Source organism: Biomphalaria glabrata, chromosome 17 (genome assembly GCF_947242115.1).
Source record: "Biomphalaria glabrata chromosome 17, xgBioGlab47.1, whole genome shotgun sequence".
In the NCBI taxonomy this organism is placed as follows: Eukaryota; Metazoa; Mollusca; class Gastropoda; family Planorbidae; genus Biomphalaria; species Biomphalaria glabrata.
The window spans coordinates 4474945-4488402 of record NC_074727.1 but is presented as its reverse complement, the minus strand read 5'-3'; the positions used below and the strand labels follow the sequence as shown (position 1 = coordinate 4488402).

The following is a 13458-nucleotide window of genomic DNA, read 5'->3' as shown; positions in this document are numbered from 1 at the left end:
GGGACTTATCCAGCCTAAATGTAATGGGACTTATCCAGCCTAAATGTAATGGGACTTATTCAGCCTAAATGTAATGGGACTTATTCAGCCTAAATGTAATGGGACTTATCCAGCCTAAATGTAATGGGACTTATCCAGCCTAAATGTAATGGGACTTATCCAGCCTAAATGTAATGGGACTTATTCAGCCTAAATGTAATGGGACTTATCCAGCCTAAATGTAATGGGACTTATCCAGCCTAAATGTAATGGGACTTATCCAGCCTAAATGTAATGGGACTTATCCAGCCTAAATGTAATGGGACTTATCCAGCCTAAATGTAATGGGACTTATCCAGCCTAAATGTAATGGGACTTATCCAGCCTAAATGTAATGGGACTTATTCAGCCTAAATGTAATGGGACTTATCCAGCCTAAATGTAATGGGACTTATTCAGCCTAAATGTAATGGGACTTATCCAGCCTAAATGTAATGGGACTTATTCAGCCTAAATGTAATGGGACTTATCCAGCCTAAATGTAATGGGACTTATTCAGCCTAAATGTAATGGGACTTATCCAGCCTAAATGTAATGGGACTTATCCAGCCTAAATGTAATGGGACTTATTCAGTGTATTGATCCGAGACCGTTCGTTACAGAATACTTCAACACTGACTTGCAACGTCACAAACTTTGGGCGGTTTAGACCAATAACTCGTTGTCACGTCACATATCTGTGTGTGTGTTTGTGTGTGTGTGTATGTGTGAATGATAATTTTGTTCTACGAGTGTCTATGTTTTAATCTACTCGTACGTGTTAGCAAGAGACTCTTGAACAAAAACACATTTCTTATTCCATATGCTAGGACAAAATTGGATAAGTCAGCCGGGAAAACCATGAAATTGTTTAAATCACTGATTAACAAGCATGACTAGGTTGACAAGGGACTCGCGTAGAACATAATCATCTTCTCTTTTGAAGTAACGTCTGAAACTTATAAGATAAGATAAGAAACCGTTCACATGTTTATGTTAAACTGAAAAGTAGCAGAGGTTTGAACTCATTCCTTTTACTAGTTGGGTAGCTAGCCAAAGCTAATAAACCTCTTCTGCAGGAAGTTATAAATAGGTTTACTATAAGCTATTATGTAATACTTAAGCCATGCTAAATACAACTGTGATAGAGAGCTTAGGATGTATTAGGACAGCGGTTCTCAACCTTTTAAGCTCGGTGACCTCTTTTTACACACACCCCCCCCTCATTATGTTGCGACCCCTCCCCCACACACACATGCAGCAATAGAAGAATAGACAATAACAATCCATATTTTCGATGGTCTTAGGCGACCCCTGACAAATCGTCAATCGACCCCCAAGGGGGTCGCGTCCCACAGGTTGAGAACCCCTGTATTAGGATATCATCTTACATTGAATAGTAAACTCAAACATTGATTCGTTCCTTATTCCGTTGTCAACTTTCAGAACAAAATGTGCTCTCTTTCTAATCAGCTCATGATCTGAGAATTCTACAGCGATGTCGCCAAACGGCCCGACGTCTTTCGTATAGGTCACAGAAACGCCATCAGAGATGATTGCCTTGCCAGAATCTTGTCTTGATAAAACCATCGTCTTGGGTCCTGGAGATCCTAGCACATGAATCAAAACTCTGTTTGTGTCAGAGAAGTCCCCAATATAATGTTCGCTGGATTCGGATGTGTACTGCAATGGACCTAAAAAGAATGAATATGCACAAACTGGTATTAAATGAAAGGTTAAATAACATATTAAGCTAGCAATCGCCCTAATGATACTACGAGTTTACATAATTTACGAAAAGAATAAAATGAATATAAATTGGCCTCAAAATAAAACGAAGAAATTCTAAAGTTATGCAAAGAGGACGATTTTTGTGTGTGTTTTACAGAGATGAAAGAACACAATCTACAAGAATGTATACATAGTGTTAGATAGATAGTTTAGTTAATTGGTTTGCGCACTTTAATGTACTGACAGTGAACGGATATTTTAGAATGACGGCATAGACTTTGGAGTTAGAGGTTAAGATTGACTTGTAGAAAATTAGTTACCGCTAGACTCTTGAGGGGATAACATCGTTTTATAGTGACAGACTAGACTGTGGCCCATTCTGTAATAAACGTTTTGTTTGAAGTTCACCTTGAGTCAACTTGGTCATTAAGTCTGTGTTCCTGTTTAGTACCTGTTCAATCTTGTAGCGTGATGTTCGTGTCCCGAACTCGCAGTTGTAATACACTCAATAAGGTACGCATGCACTTAGTCAAATTAAGCATCTTCTAGAAATACTTCAGCTACCTTTGATCACAGATGCATCCGTTACAATGCAAATAAAAATAAAATAATGATGATAATGATAATAGTGAAATAATGTCCATGTTTACACCCCAAATCTTCCACCATACTGTTATGTCTGCTTAGGATGGAGAGAGGCAGTGGACTACTGAATCAAAAACGTTCCATTGGAAGTACTTACATGGTATCTCTAGGTACATTGTCTTGGTCTTATAATCGCTTTCCTTTATTCGCCCGGTGCTGATACACCGATACTTTCCAGCTTGTCGACAGTCGGTAATTGTGTAGTTTAAATGAGTTCCTTCCAAGTATGAACTGCCGTAAGAGAAGGATGAAGCGAATGGTTCGTGGTCTATATTGATATCTGTTGGCGGGTAGCCGTCTGACAAACAGACGAATGTGACGTTGTCGCCGAGATTGACGTGAGCGACATCTGGGCTATTGTTGATTGTAAAATTCAACGCAGTTTGAAGATCTGAAACAAACAAAATATATATACATATATAAACAAATATTTCATTGAAATATAAATGATTGTGTAGAGACATAGATTAAGACTAAATATTAAAAAAAAAAAAGCTTTAGAGACATTGATATCATGACTGTTTGCTTTTTAAACTAACTACATTCAAGTAGAATATTCAGATGGAAGTTTCAAATTCATGGTATTCATTTCTCTCTTTTTTTGTTACTTTGTAAGGTCTAGAAGTTCTATCAGAGATCTAAAAATTTGATGTCTTAGTCCAAGCCTTTCGCTGAGCGACAGGGGATGACGTGACCGGGGATGAAATGACAGGGGATTCATTGACCGGGGATGAATTGACCGGGTATGAAGTGAAAGGGGATGATGTGACCGGGGATGAAATGACAGGTCAAAAGATTTTGATGTTTTAGTTTAAGCCTTCCTCTTAGCGACAAGGGATGGAAACGGGCAAGGTTTGACATTTGTGAAGACAGTCCAAATCGTATATCAACGGCCAGGCAGCCATCCATTTACACAGCAATAAACTTAACAACTTCTTAAAGGAGCAGCCAAAAATTTTGGACGCAAACAACCAAATGAGGAGGCATACAACCCCAGTGCAAAGCCGTCACCCCCCCCCATGCCGAAAATTGCTATCATCGAATCACAGATGATGAAAATATCAGGGAATGAAATGACTGGGGGGATGAACTGACCAGGGGATGAACTGACCAGGGGATGAACTGACCAGGGTATGAACTGACCAGGGGATGAACTGACCAGGGAATGAAATGACTGGGGGGATGAACTGACCAGGGAATGAAATGACTGGGGGGATGAACTGACCAGGGGATGAACTGACCAGGGGATGAACTGACCAGGGGATGAACTGACCAGGGGATGAAATGACCGGGGGATGAAATGACCGGGGGATGAACTGACCGGGGAATGAGCTGACCAGGGGATGAACTGACCAGGGGATGAAATGACCGGGGGATGAAGTCCGATGAAGTGACCGAGGGATAAAGTGACCAGGGGATGAAGTGACCAGGGGATGAAATGACCAGGGCATGAAATGACCGGGGATAAAGTGACCGGGGATGCAGTGACCGGGGATGAAATGACCGGGGATGAAGTGACCGGGGATGAAGTGACCGGTCACCGAATCGCTATGGACGAACAATATAAATATCTTTAAACTTTCCAACTTCTTCAAGGAAAATGTAGCCTGTTAGATTGTTACGTGTGGTCAGAATATCTAAACCATATTATTATGCTACAGAAAGCTTTGAAGTATCACATACAGAGACCGCATTACAATCGAGGAGATTAGAGACAGGATTAGCACAGCGATTGGACCCCCACGATGACCTGCTAACAACTGTCAATGTCCTTATTGAATGTCTTCGGGGCTCGCAAAGACCTTCCTTCAGGGAACAGAACCAGGAAAAAGAAGAAGAGGCAGATTGAGAAAACGATGGGAAGACAACATAAACGTTTCTAATCAGAACAAAAGACAGAGAAGAATGGAGAAAGACGGTCATCAGATCTTGAGTGGTGCCCCAACGGTCCAACAGACTAAGGCTTGGTGAACGTGAAGGTTATGAGAACAAAACATTAGCAAAAGGTTAATATTTGAAAATCAAACTTTTATCATTTTCAGACATTTTTAAGGTAAAGAAAAAACAACAACTTACTATAACGAACTGGTGTTGTCCAGTTGCTAAGTTTATAAGAGGATTTCCCATCGGGATAAGTAGTCGTCATGTTGACTTGGAATTCCTGCCACCCAGGTCCCAGGTGGTTATCGGTGAGAGATAAGTTGCATCCGACAGCGAATGTCTTCAGTCTATTCTCGCTCGGTGAATACAGGTTCCCATTATTTAAAACAGCCAATCTGTACTTCAAAATGGTTCCCTGTTAATTTATGAGTGAACAAGACAAATGTTTTTTTTAAATACGTTTCTACTAATAGAAATAATTGTGCAAATTTTTAGCTTGATCCTAGATTGGGTGTCAGAGAACTAACGTGTACAAACCTTTTACCAGACAGACAGACAGAGTGAGTGAGTTAATATAAGCTTTATAAAAAAAAATGTTAAGCCAGCCAGGAAAACCAGTGACTTGGCAGTCATTGGTTAACATGCATGACTAAATGCATGACGCGTAGGACGTAATCATCTTCTTTTTTGAAGTAACGTCTGTATTATATAAGATAAGAAGATAAGATACATTTACAGTGCATCAGTTAGTGACTCAATGACATTAATGGTTACCAAGAAAGAACGCTATCTTCGATAATAAAAGTACACAATTTAATACGACAGGAATAATGTATGTACAAAACGGTTACTATAATATATCTTCCAGCGTAGTTCTTCTTTTAAAGTTTTTACAAATTGCATAACTTTAAAGATGATAAACTCACTATTATAGACCTTCCTTTAGAAAAACAAAACAAAACAAAGCAAGCTAAATATATGTCCACTAATTGATCAAATATTGGTTAATTACTTGATTGATTTAAGTTTTAACTTGATCAGAGTGTAAAAAAAAAAGGTCAAAAAGATTCCACCCAGACAGACAGACGGACGCAAAAGAAAAGTTTTCGTTGAGAGAATGGTCAACAGACACGAAGATTTTCCTGGATTTGTCTAAGTTATTTTGAGCCGCTGGCATCGGTTGACAAGATGCACACAAATATAGACATGCTAATAGTTTTTCTTGCTTACTTTGACAGCCATTAAATTCAAAAGGTAGAAAAACTTGATCCTTGATTGTTATTTAGAATGGCCAGTGCTATTCTTAAATACTGTTACTAGATGCCTCCCTGGACATGACTATAATGAAACGGGCAAAGTTATGATTTGAACACCTTAACCATAACTCAGATCAATGAATGTTTTTACAAAACACCAAATGATTCAGACCAGATTTAATCCTCAAAATCACGCTTGATAAACGTATAAGCTTAGGTAACTCCAGGTACAGTTCATATATCTAAATACTTTAAGGCTACTTACGTTAGTTCTCGCGTTCAACACACAAGAAACATGCCCGTAAGGCATTGGGGCCAAACATGTCACGTGACCAAGATGAAAGCCGAGGCTTGAAATAAAATCTGGAGGATCACAGACTGGCTCCTGGACCTCTCCTGAGTACAACAACAAGTTACAAGCAAAAGAAAAAAGGATAATTAAAAAAAAAACAAAGCTTACTTAAGGGAAAGAACCGCTAATTGCTGACATTTATTCAAGATGACAGTGTTTAGCTCCCTTTCTGCTGTTTTAAAAAAAATAATCACTACTAATTGATTATTTCGCCTTCACCTATTCCTTAGACCGTTGGGGCACCACGCAAGATTTGTCAACCGTCTTTGACCATTCCTCTGTCTTTAGCCTTGAATAGATCCTCTTTCAATGGGAGGACCGTCCCATAGCATTCTCTGTCTAATTGATTTGCTAATTGTTTTTTTTTTTTTTTTTGTTATTGATCCGTATATGGTCATCTTAATAGATGAGTGAGTTGTATTTTGCGAATTTATAGTACATACAAAATACAAACAATGTCAAGGACTTCATATCAAAGGATCACTGTTGCCAACTTAATAACGCAAATTACAATCGAGTAAAAAAAAACAACCTATGATATTTAATTCTATAGTTCTGAAACTAAGTAGTAAAGTTCCCTTTTCAGACCTTGTGGTCTATAGGGCAGATGATGTAAAGGCCATCTGTTTCTGTAGCCTACGGTTAACAAGGGTGTCATGTGGCCAGCACAACGACCAACCGCCTTTACTTTTCCCTAATTAATGTCAGATACCCATTAGAAGATCCCGAAATTAAAAATCCCAGTCTTCACCAGGATTCGAACCCCGGTCCCCGGTTCGGAAGCCAAGCGCTTTACCGCTCAGCCACCGCGCCTCATATAGCGCTGAAAAGTGGATACAAATTACTATAGGATTTACTTAGTATCTCGCTTATCAATACTTCCATATTCTGTACTCCGGTTACACCAAAAACGTTTGCTATTTAGAAATTTGCCTCCATTTATGAAAATAGGTAACACATAAACAGCAAGAGTTTTTCATTTGTAACTAGTTCTGTTAGTTATGTTTTCTTTTCGTATCACCTTCAAACATACTGTCATGACGCCTCCATGCGCATCTTCCATGCGCACAGCCATCCAGGCTAGTGCAGAGATGCGCACCTGTAGTAACCAGACTAGAACAGGATGTTGACATTTGGAGACAAACGATTTCCGCCCAAGGAGAGAGCCAATATGGAGATGCTGTGCTCAAGGCAGTTGCCCCTTTGTGTTTGTCATGTCTCCGTGTAAATAAACGTCTATGTCTCGTTGAGTTGCCTCCCTTCAGTTATTAACAATACTAAACATTCCAGTCTAAGTACAACGGAATTGTACATTTCAGCATCCTCAACATTTTTAAATTAATTTCTAGGTTGTGTTTTTTTTTAATTTGTATATTGTATAGTAATGTATAGAAAGACCGCAACGCAAATGAGTATATTCGAAACTAGACTATTATGGCTAGTGGGCGCCACGATGACCTGATGACTTTATTTACAAACACAAACTACAACTGTATAATTATCGCGAGGTAATCAGAGCTACCGAAACGCTCCAGCAGGGAACAGTACCAGGAAAAAGAAGAGGCATAGAAAGCAATGGAAAGACATCAAAGAATGGACGGGCTAGTCGATGAAAGACATTCTGGTCAAGGCAAAAAGACAGAAAAATGGAGAAAAATGTTGAAAGATTATGTGTGGTGCCCCAGCCCTCCAACAGACTAAGTGATAGGTGAAGGTGGCAAAAATCATAGGGAGAGGGCTATGGTGGTCGTCTAGGATTGGTCTCTGTTGGGAGAACCTGCGTCCGAGAGCTACGCTCAGAATGAAAAAGGATCTACTTTTTTACAAATCTTATATCAACTCACTCCGTCTCTCCGGAACAAATTTTTAACACGTTTTTTTTTCTCCCCACCACCTATTCTGAGCTGAATATTTACACTACTATATATTTTACTTAAAAAAATGAATAAAACTTCCAATAGATAGCTATACATTAATTAATTATTATTTTTTTTTTGTTTAAAGTTTAAACCAAAAAAAAAACGTAATTTATTTCTTCATTATTCATTGATATGGCTAAATATGTGGGATCTATACTACTAGATAATTGTCTATGTTAATTCTCCTACCACCCACGTTTGGATCAAGGTGAAAGTGCATGCAATTAGTTATTGTAACAAACAAAACAAACATCCATTTATTAAAAAATAACAAAGTAATCAATTAGTCAATTAAGTACTGCTAATTTTTTTTTTTTTGGGGGGGGGGGGGTTTAATATAAAAAAGGAAATAGATTCTACATAATTGTGTTATTTAGTTGTAAATACGGACTTCTTCCCTTTTGGTAAGCTTTTTTTTATAAAGTATTTTTATAGTTTGCTTATTACAAAGCTTATATCAAATCACTCCGTCTGTCTGCTGTCTGTCGGTCTGTTTGGTATAAATTTTGAACAGATTAGTTTCCCACTGCCCATTATCAGATTATGTTGAAAATTTGCACAGAAAGGGAAATAAATGTGACAGTATTTATTATATAGCAATAAATGTGGTTTTGTTCCCCCTACATAATCTATTTTTTTTAGTATTTTTTTTACTTTGTTAGTAAGCTTTAAAGGTAATGTAGGTATAGGTCCATGGAAATATGAGAAAAAAACAAACTAAATAAGACTTTGGACTATAAAATAATCAAATAGCAACTATGCCTTGTGGGTATCATTTTATGCTTTTAGGGTGTAAGGTTAGGAATAGGCCCTGTATCATTAAATTATTATTAGAAGGTATTGTTTCTAATGTCAATCGTGTCAATTTTAATCTTAATCGTCAATACATATAATACTGTACAGCTACTCACTGGGCAAAGGAATATCTACTATGTTGCTCATCGATTGCGATGTCTGAGGGTCGGAGCAGTTGTTCCAAGCGGCAATTTGAAACGTATGATAGCCTGGTCCAAGCAATTTGGGATCTAGCACATAGAAACACAACTTGGAGCAGGGCTCCTTGCATGAATGCTCTGAATCGGGATCGCAATCCTCAATAACCTCAGAGGTATTTGGTGCTGTGACATTCTGAAAGTATTTTTTAAATAAGTATTTACTAATACTATCATTCTGTGGGGCAAAGAGATTAAGCGGTAAGACGCTTGCCTTCCGAAACGAGGGGGGTCTCGGCCCAGTCTCGGACTCGAATCTAGGTAAAGACTTAGATTTTAAATTTCAGGATTTCTCTGGCGTTACTGAGTTTACTCAGCTCTAACTGGTACCTGAAAGTAAAAGTGGTTGGTCATTGTGCTGGCAACATGACACCTCGTTATCTGTTGGCCGTAGAAGAAGATCACATTTACATTATTAGCCCTGTAGATCGAAGGTCTAAAAATGTTACTTTACTTTATAATTTTAGGCCTACTATCAAATTTTGTTACTTAAAAAATGTGTAATAGAAATATGTTTGAGCCCGAGAGAAAATCCGAGGACAGATGCAGACGGCGAAAAGAAAATCTTAACCGACCACCAGCGGACCATGGTTATGCTTGCCTTGTGGGTGGCAAAAAATGTATGTTACAGCTGGGGCTACGTAGCCACGGGTACTGTTGCATTCCACATTAATCTTGGGGCTCGAAGACAAGCCTTATCAATACGTTATAGTCCTGATTAGCTTAGAATTAATAATAGTAAACTTCCAAATTATTTTCAAATTATTAGAAAAACTGTGATCTCAAACCTTTGTTGTCTTGAGGGTAAAGTTTATCATCATCTTTCCATTGATATTTGTCGTTGGGGTGCTGAGACAGTTCGCGTAACCAAACCACTCCATTTTTCATGGTCAGCAGCTGTTCTTTGCAGGATATGAAGAGAGAGGCCGGTCCATTATTTCACATTATCCATCTTATCTTATCTTATCTTATATAGTACAGACGTTACTTAAAAAAAGAAGATGATCACGTCCTACGCGTGATTTTACTAAAGGTGTTACTCTAGTCAAATGTGAATATTCGTTTGTTATGAATCTCACTGCTCTATTTTGTGTCTGTTCCAGTTTCTTAATGTTTTCTTGGGTTGAGGGGTCCCAAACAGAGGATGCATATTCTATTATTGGCCTAACCAAGGTTAAATAACATTTTAGTTTTATGTTCTTAGTTGATTTATAGAAAGCTCTATTAATAAATCCTAATGCTTTGTTTGATTTTTTTTGTTATATTTTCATCAATATGAGTCCCTGGCAGTTTTTTTCATTTATTATAACACCTAAGTATTTTGCTTTTTAGTCTGTGTTATTGGTTTACCATGAATAAGATAAGTGAAATTAATTTGTTTTAGTTTTTTGTTACTCTTAATAACTGACATCTTTCTTCGTTGAAAGACATACTCCTATTTGATTCTCATGTCTATAATTCATCTAATTCTCTTTTTAAAATTTCTGTTTATTGTATTGTTTTAATTGTTTAATTGGCTATATTATGCAATCGTCTACAAATAATCTGACGTTTGTTATTGAACTAATGCTATTTGGGTAAAACATTTATTTAAATAAACAATTTTAAAAAAAGGACTGATCCTTGATGTACACCTGAGTTTACAGTTAATGGTGTTGATCTAGAGCCATTATTACAGTTTGTTCTTTAGTTTATCTGATAGTATCCGCGATTAAATGTCCTCGAGTACAAATTTAACAAATGCTAATTTCTCTCCCTCGGTGGCCTCCGACGATTTAGCAATGTTTGGATGTTTCAATGTTGTATTTAATGCGTCACTTCGGAGACTTCCGATTCTCTTGGAATATCAATTTCACAGTCATTAAAACCATACTATCCTCGTAAATAATGTGCCTGTATAAATAAAGGTAATTTGTTATGAAGCTTAAGATAGATGTACTTACATTAGATGTGATATGTATGGCGTAGACTGCATTCGGATAGACTTTCTCTATGGTGCAGTTTATTGCAATGCCTTCTGAAGTGACATCTAAAGCTTGACACGTGACGTTTTGAAGATTGGCTGGAATAACAAAATTGTAAAAAAATATACAGGTAAAAATGAAAAGTATAAAAATATCTTTCTTTCTATCTATCTCTCTGTCTATCTGTCTGTCTGTATGTATGTCTGTCTATCTATCAGAGCATTATTGCATATAAATAGCCGTTACTGAATCGAATGTAATGACGCTATACAAATCTTGAAGCAAACAAATCAAATAAGAAAATAAAACTAAAATGTTATTTAACCTTGGTTAGGCCAATAATAGAATATGCATCCTCTGTTTGGGACCCCTCAACTCAAGAAAATATTAAGAACAGACACAAAATAGAGCAGTGCGATTCATAACAAACGAATATTCACATTTGACTAGAGTAACACCTTTAGTAAAATCACTAAATTTAGAAAGCCTTCAGGACAGAAGGCTCAAAAGTAAAGTAGCAATAATACATAAAACACTGAACCATAATCTTCAAATACAAAAACAAAATTTAATAAATTACTCAGAAAGACACAAAGATAAAGGCACATTCCTCGTCCCATATGCTAGGACAAATGTGTACAAATACTCCTTCTTCCCTAGTGCTATTAGAGCATGGAATGGGTTGCCTGAGCTAGCCAGGAAAACCAGTGACTTGGCAGAATTTAAGTCATTGGTTAATATGCATGACTAAATGCATGACGCGTAGGACGTAATCATCTTCTTTTTTGAAGTAACGTCTGTATTATATAAGATAAGATAAGATAAAACTGGTTCAATAGATACAACTTAAACTCAAACTTAAACTCAAACTTAAACTCAAACTTAAACTCAAACCTCAGAAAACAAAAAGAGTTGGGGGGAATATCATAAACCTAATCATAAGCCCACTGGTACCTCGCTACGCCTCTGGGCTTGACTTATTTCATTGCACACAAGTAAATGAAAAAGGACATTACAAATTTAGTTCTGAGATCAAATATTGAGTACAATGTAAATACCTAGACCTCGCTGGTTCATTGAATCGTATCGATCCTGGTGTTTGTTTATCTTTTTACAGTTATTTCTCTTACCACAAGTATTTAGCCTAATTTTTTTTTCAAAAATAGAAAATGAAAAAGATATTTTAAATATTCTTGTAATCTAAAATTTGATAATTCTAGATTAATAACACAAAACAAGCTAGCAGCATAAAATCGAAAGTCATAAAAAAAAATTTACAAGGTTTATATCAATTCAATTTGTCTGTCTGTCTGTCTGGTACAAGTTATGTACACGTTATTCTCCCCTTTCTCGGATTAATTTGAAACTTTATAGAATTATTTATTGTACTAACAAAACCTTATAAAACATGTAACAATAAAAAATAACTAATTAATCATTTAAAAAAAAAAAGTTACAGTTCCCTTTTCAGACCTTGCGATCTATAGGAAAGATGATGTAAAGACCATTTGTGTCGGATCACGGTTAACGAGGATGTTTTGTGGCCAGCCCAACAACCAACCGCTTTTACTTTTCCCCCCACTAATGTCAGGTAGCTATTAGATCTAGTTGGACTCAGAGGCTCGAAACGAAAAATCTTTACAAAGATTTGAACCCGGGACCCCGGTTCGTAAGCCAAGCGCTTTATTACTCAGCCACCGCGCCTAATTAATTATTCGTAACTAACTTTTATGTTTAATATAGAAAAAAAAAAAGCAGTTCTGTAATTTTAAATGTGGTGTTATTCCGCTAAGATAAGATTTTTTAAAATTATTTTTATTTCGAATTATAATACTAGTGTGAAGAAACAAGTTCCTTTACGTTTAAAGTGCCTATTAATTGTGAAACATTACAACACAACATATATACACGTTATATACAGATAGCCAACCTCACCCGCGGACTTCCTCTCTTCTTGTTTACACACTCGTCACTTCCCGCAAGTCCCCTAACTCTCGATACCCAACACTTGACCGTGTGTCACGGTTGACCTCACACAGTGACCGTGTCACAACAACCAGTCAATACGTTTTATTTAAATTAACACATAATATAAACGAATAGCTTATTTAATACTACTATTGTATGAAATTGCACAGCAATATAGATTCTTTACATTTAACTGTTTCCGTAGTCTAACTAAATAGATAAATATTTATATAAATGGATTGAAATCAATAGATGTATGTATCTGTACTTTCATCTTCTCCTATCTCTCTGGACTGCAGCCTTTGCATGAATATAAAACGCTAACCAACACACCATACCTTAAAGAAGGCGTGGTCAAACTTTTGCTTTGCGTGTGACAATTTTTTTTCAGCGGCCCCCGAAAGGGGAATTGGACGCTAATAAATTTGTGTGGTTTGTCTGTCCGTCCGTCCGTCCCGTTTAGAGCTCGTAAACCAGAAAAGATATTGAAAATCCAACATAATGGTATTTTAGACCAATCAAAGTTCTGAAGCAACGGCAACTTTTTCTTTTCTTTAAAGTGAGACTTTTACTTTTTAAAATCAACTATGCAAGAAGTTTTTTCATAAAATGACACCATTTTTACAACTATTCACTATTAATAGTAACAAACACTGGAGGCTATTTTATTAAGGAAACTCAACATACCATATTTTCAACACATTTATGCAGTATGTTGTTGTTTTTTTTTTG

The 13458-nt window shown here is 36.8% G+C and overlaps 1 protein-coding gene across 4 annotated transcripts in view; it reads right to left on the bottom strand.

Annotated features, from left to right (window-relative positions):
* LOC106077450 (histone-lysine N-methyltransferase SETD2-like) overlaps nucleotides 1–13458 on the bottom strand; it is a 34603-nt gene that overhangs the window by 4032 nt on the left and 17113 nt on the right. For 2 of the 4 annotated variants that reach the window (XM_056016019.1, XM_056016018.1), the window contains 6 exons: nucleotides 10738–10856; nucleotides 8714–8930; nucleotides 5797–5927; nucleotides 4471–4690; nucleotides 2492–2785; nucleotides 1410–1712 (listed from right to left, as the gene is read on the bottom strand). In XM_056016019.1, coding sequence (XP_055871994.1) covers nucleotides 1410–1712; nucleotides 2492–2785; nucleotides 4471–4690; nucleotides 5797–5927; nucleotides 8714–8930; nucleotides 10738–10856 — 1284 coding nt within the window. Of the gene's footprint in view, nucleotides 1–1409; nucleotides 1713–2491; nucleotides 2786–4470; nucleotides 4691–5796; nucleotides 5928–8713; nucleotides 8931–9582; nucleotides 9710–10737; nucleotides 10857–11816; nucleotides 11874–13458 lie in introns of those variants that run through there. The other 2 variants (XM_056016020.1, XM_056016021.1) reach the window with 2 other exon arrangements.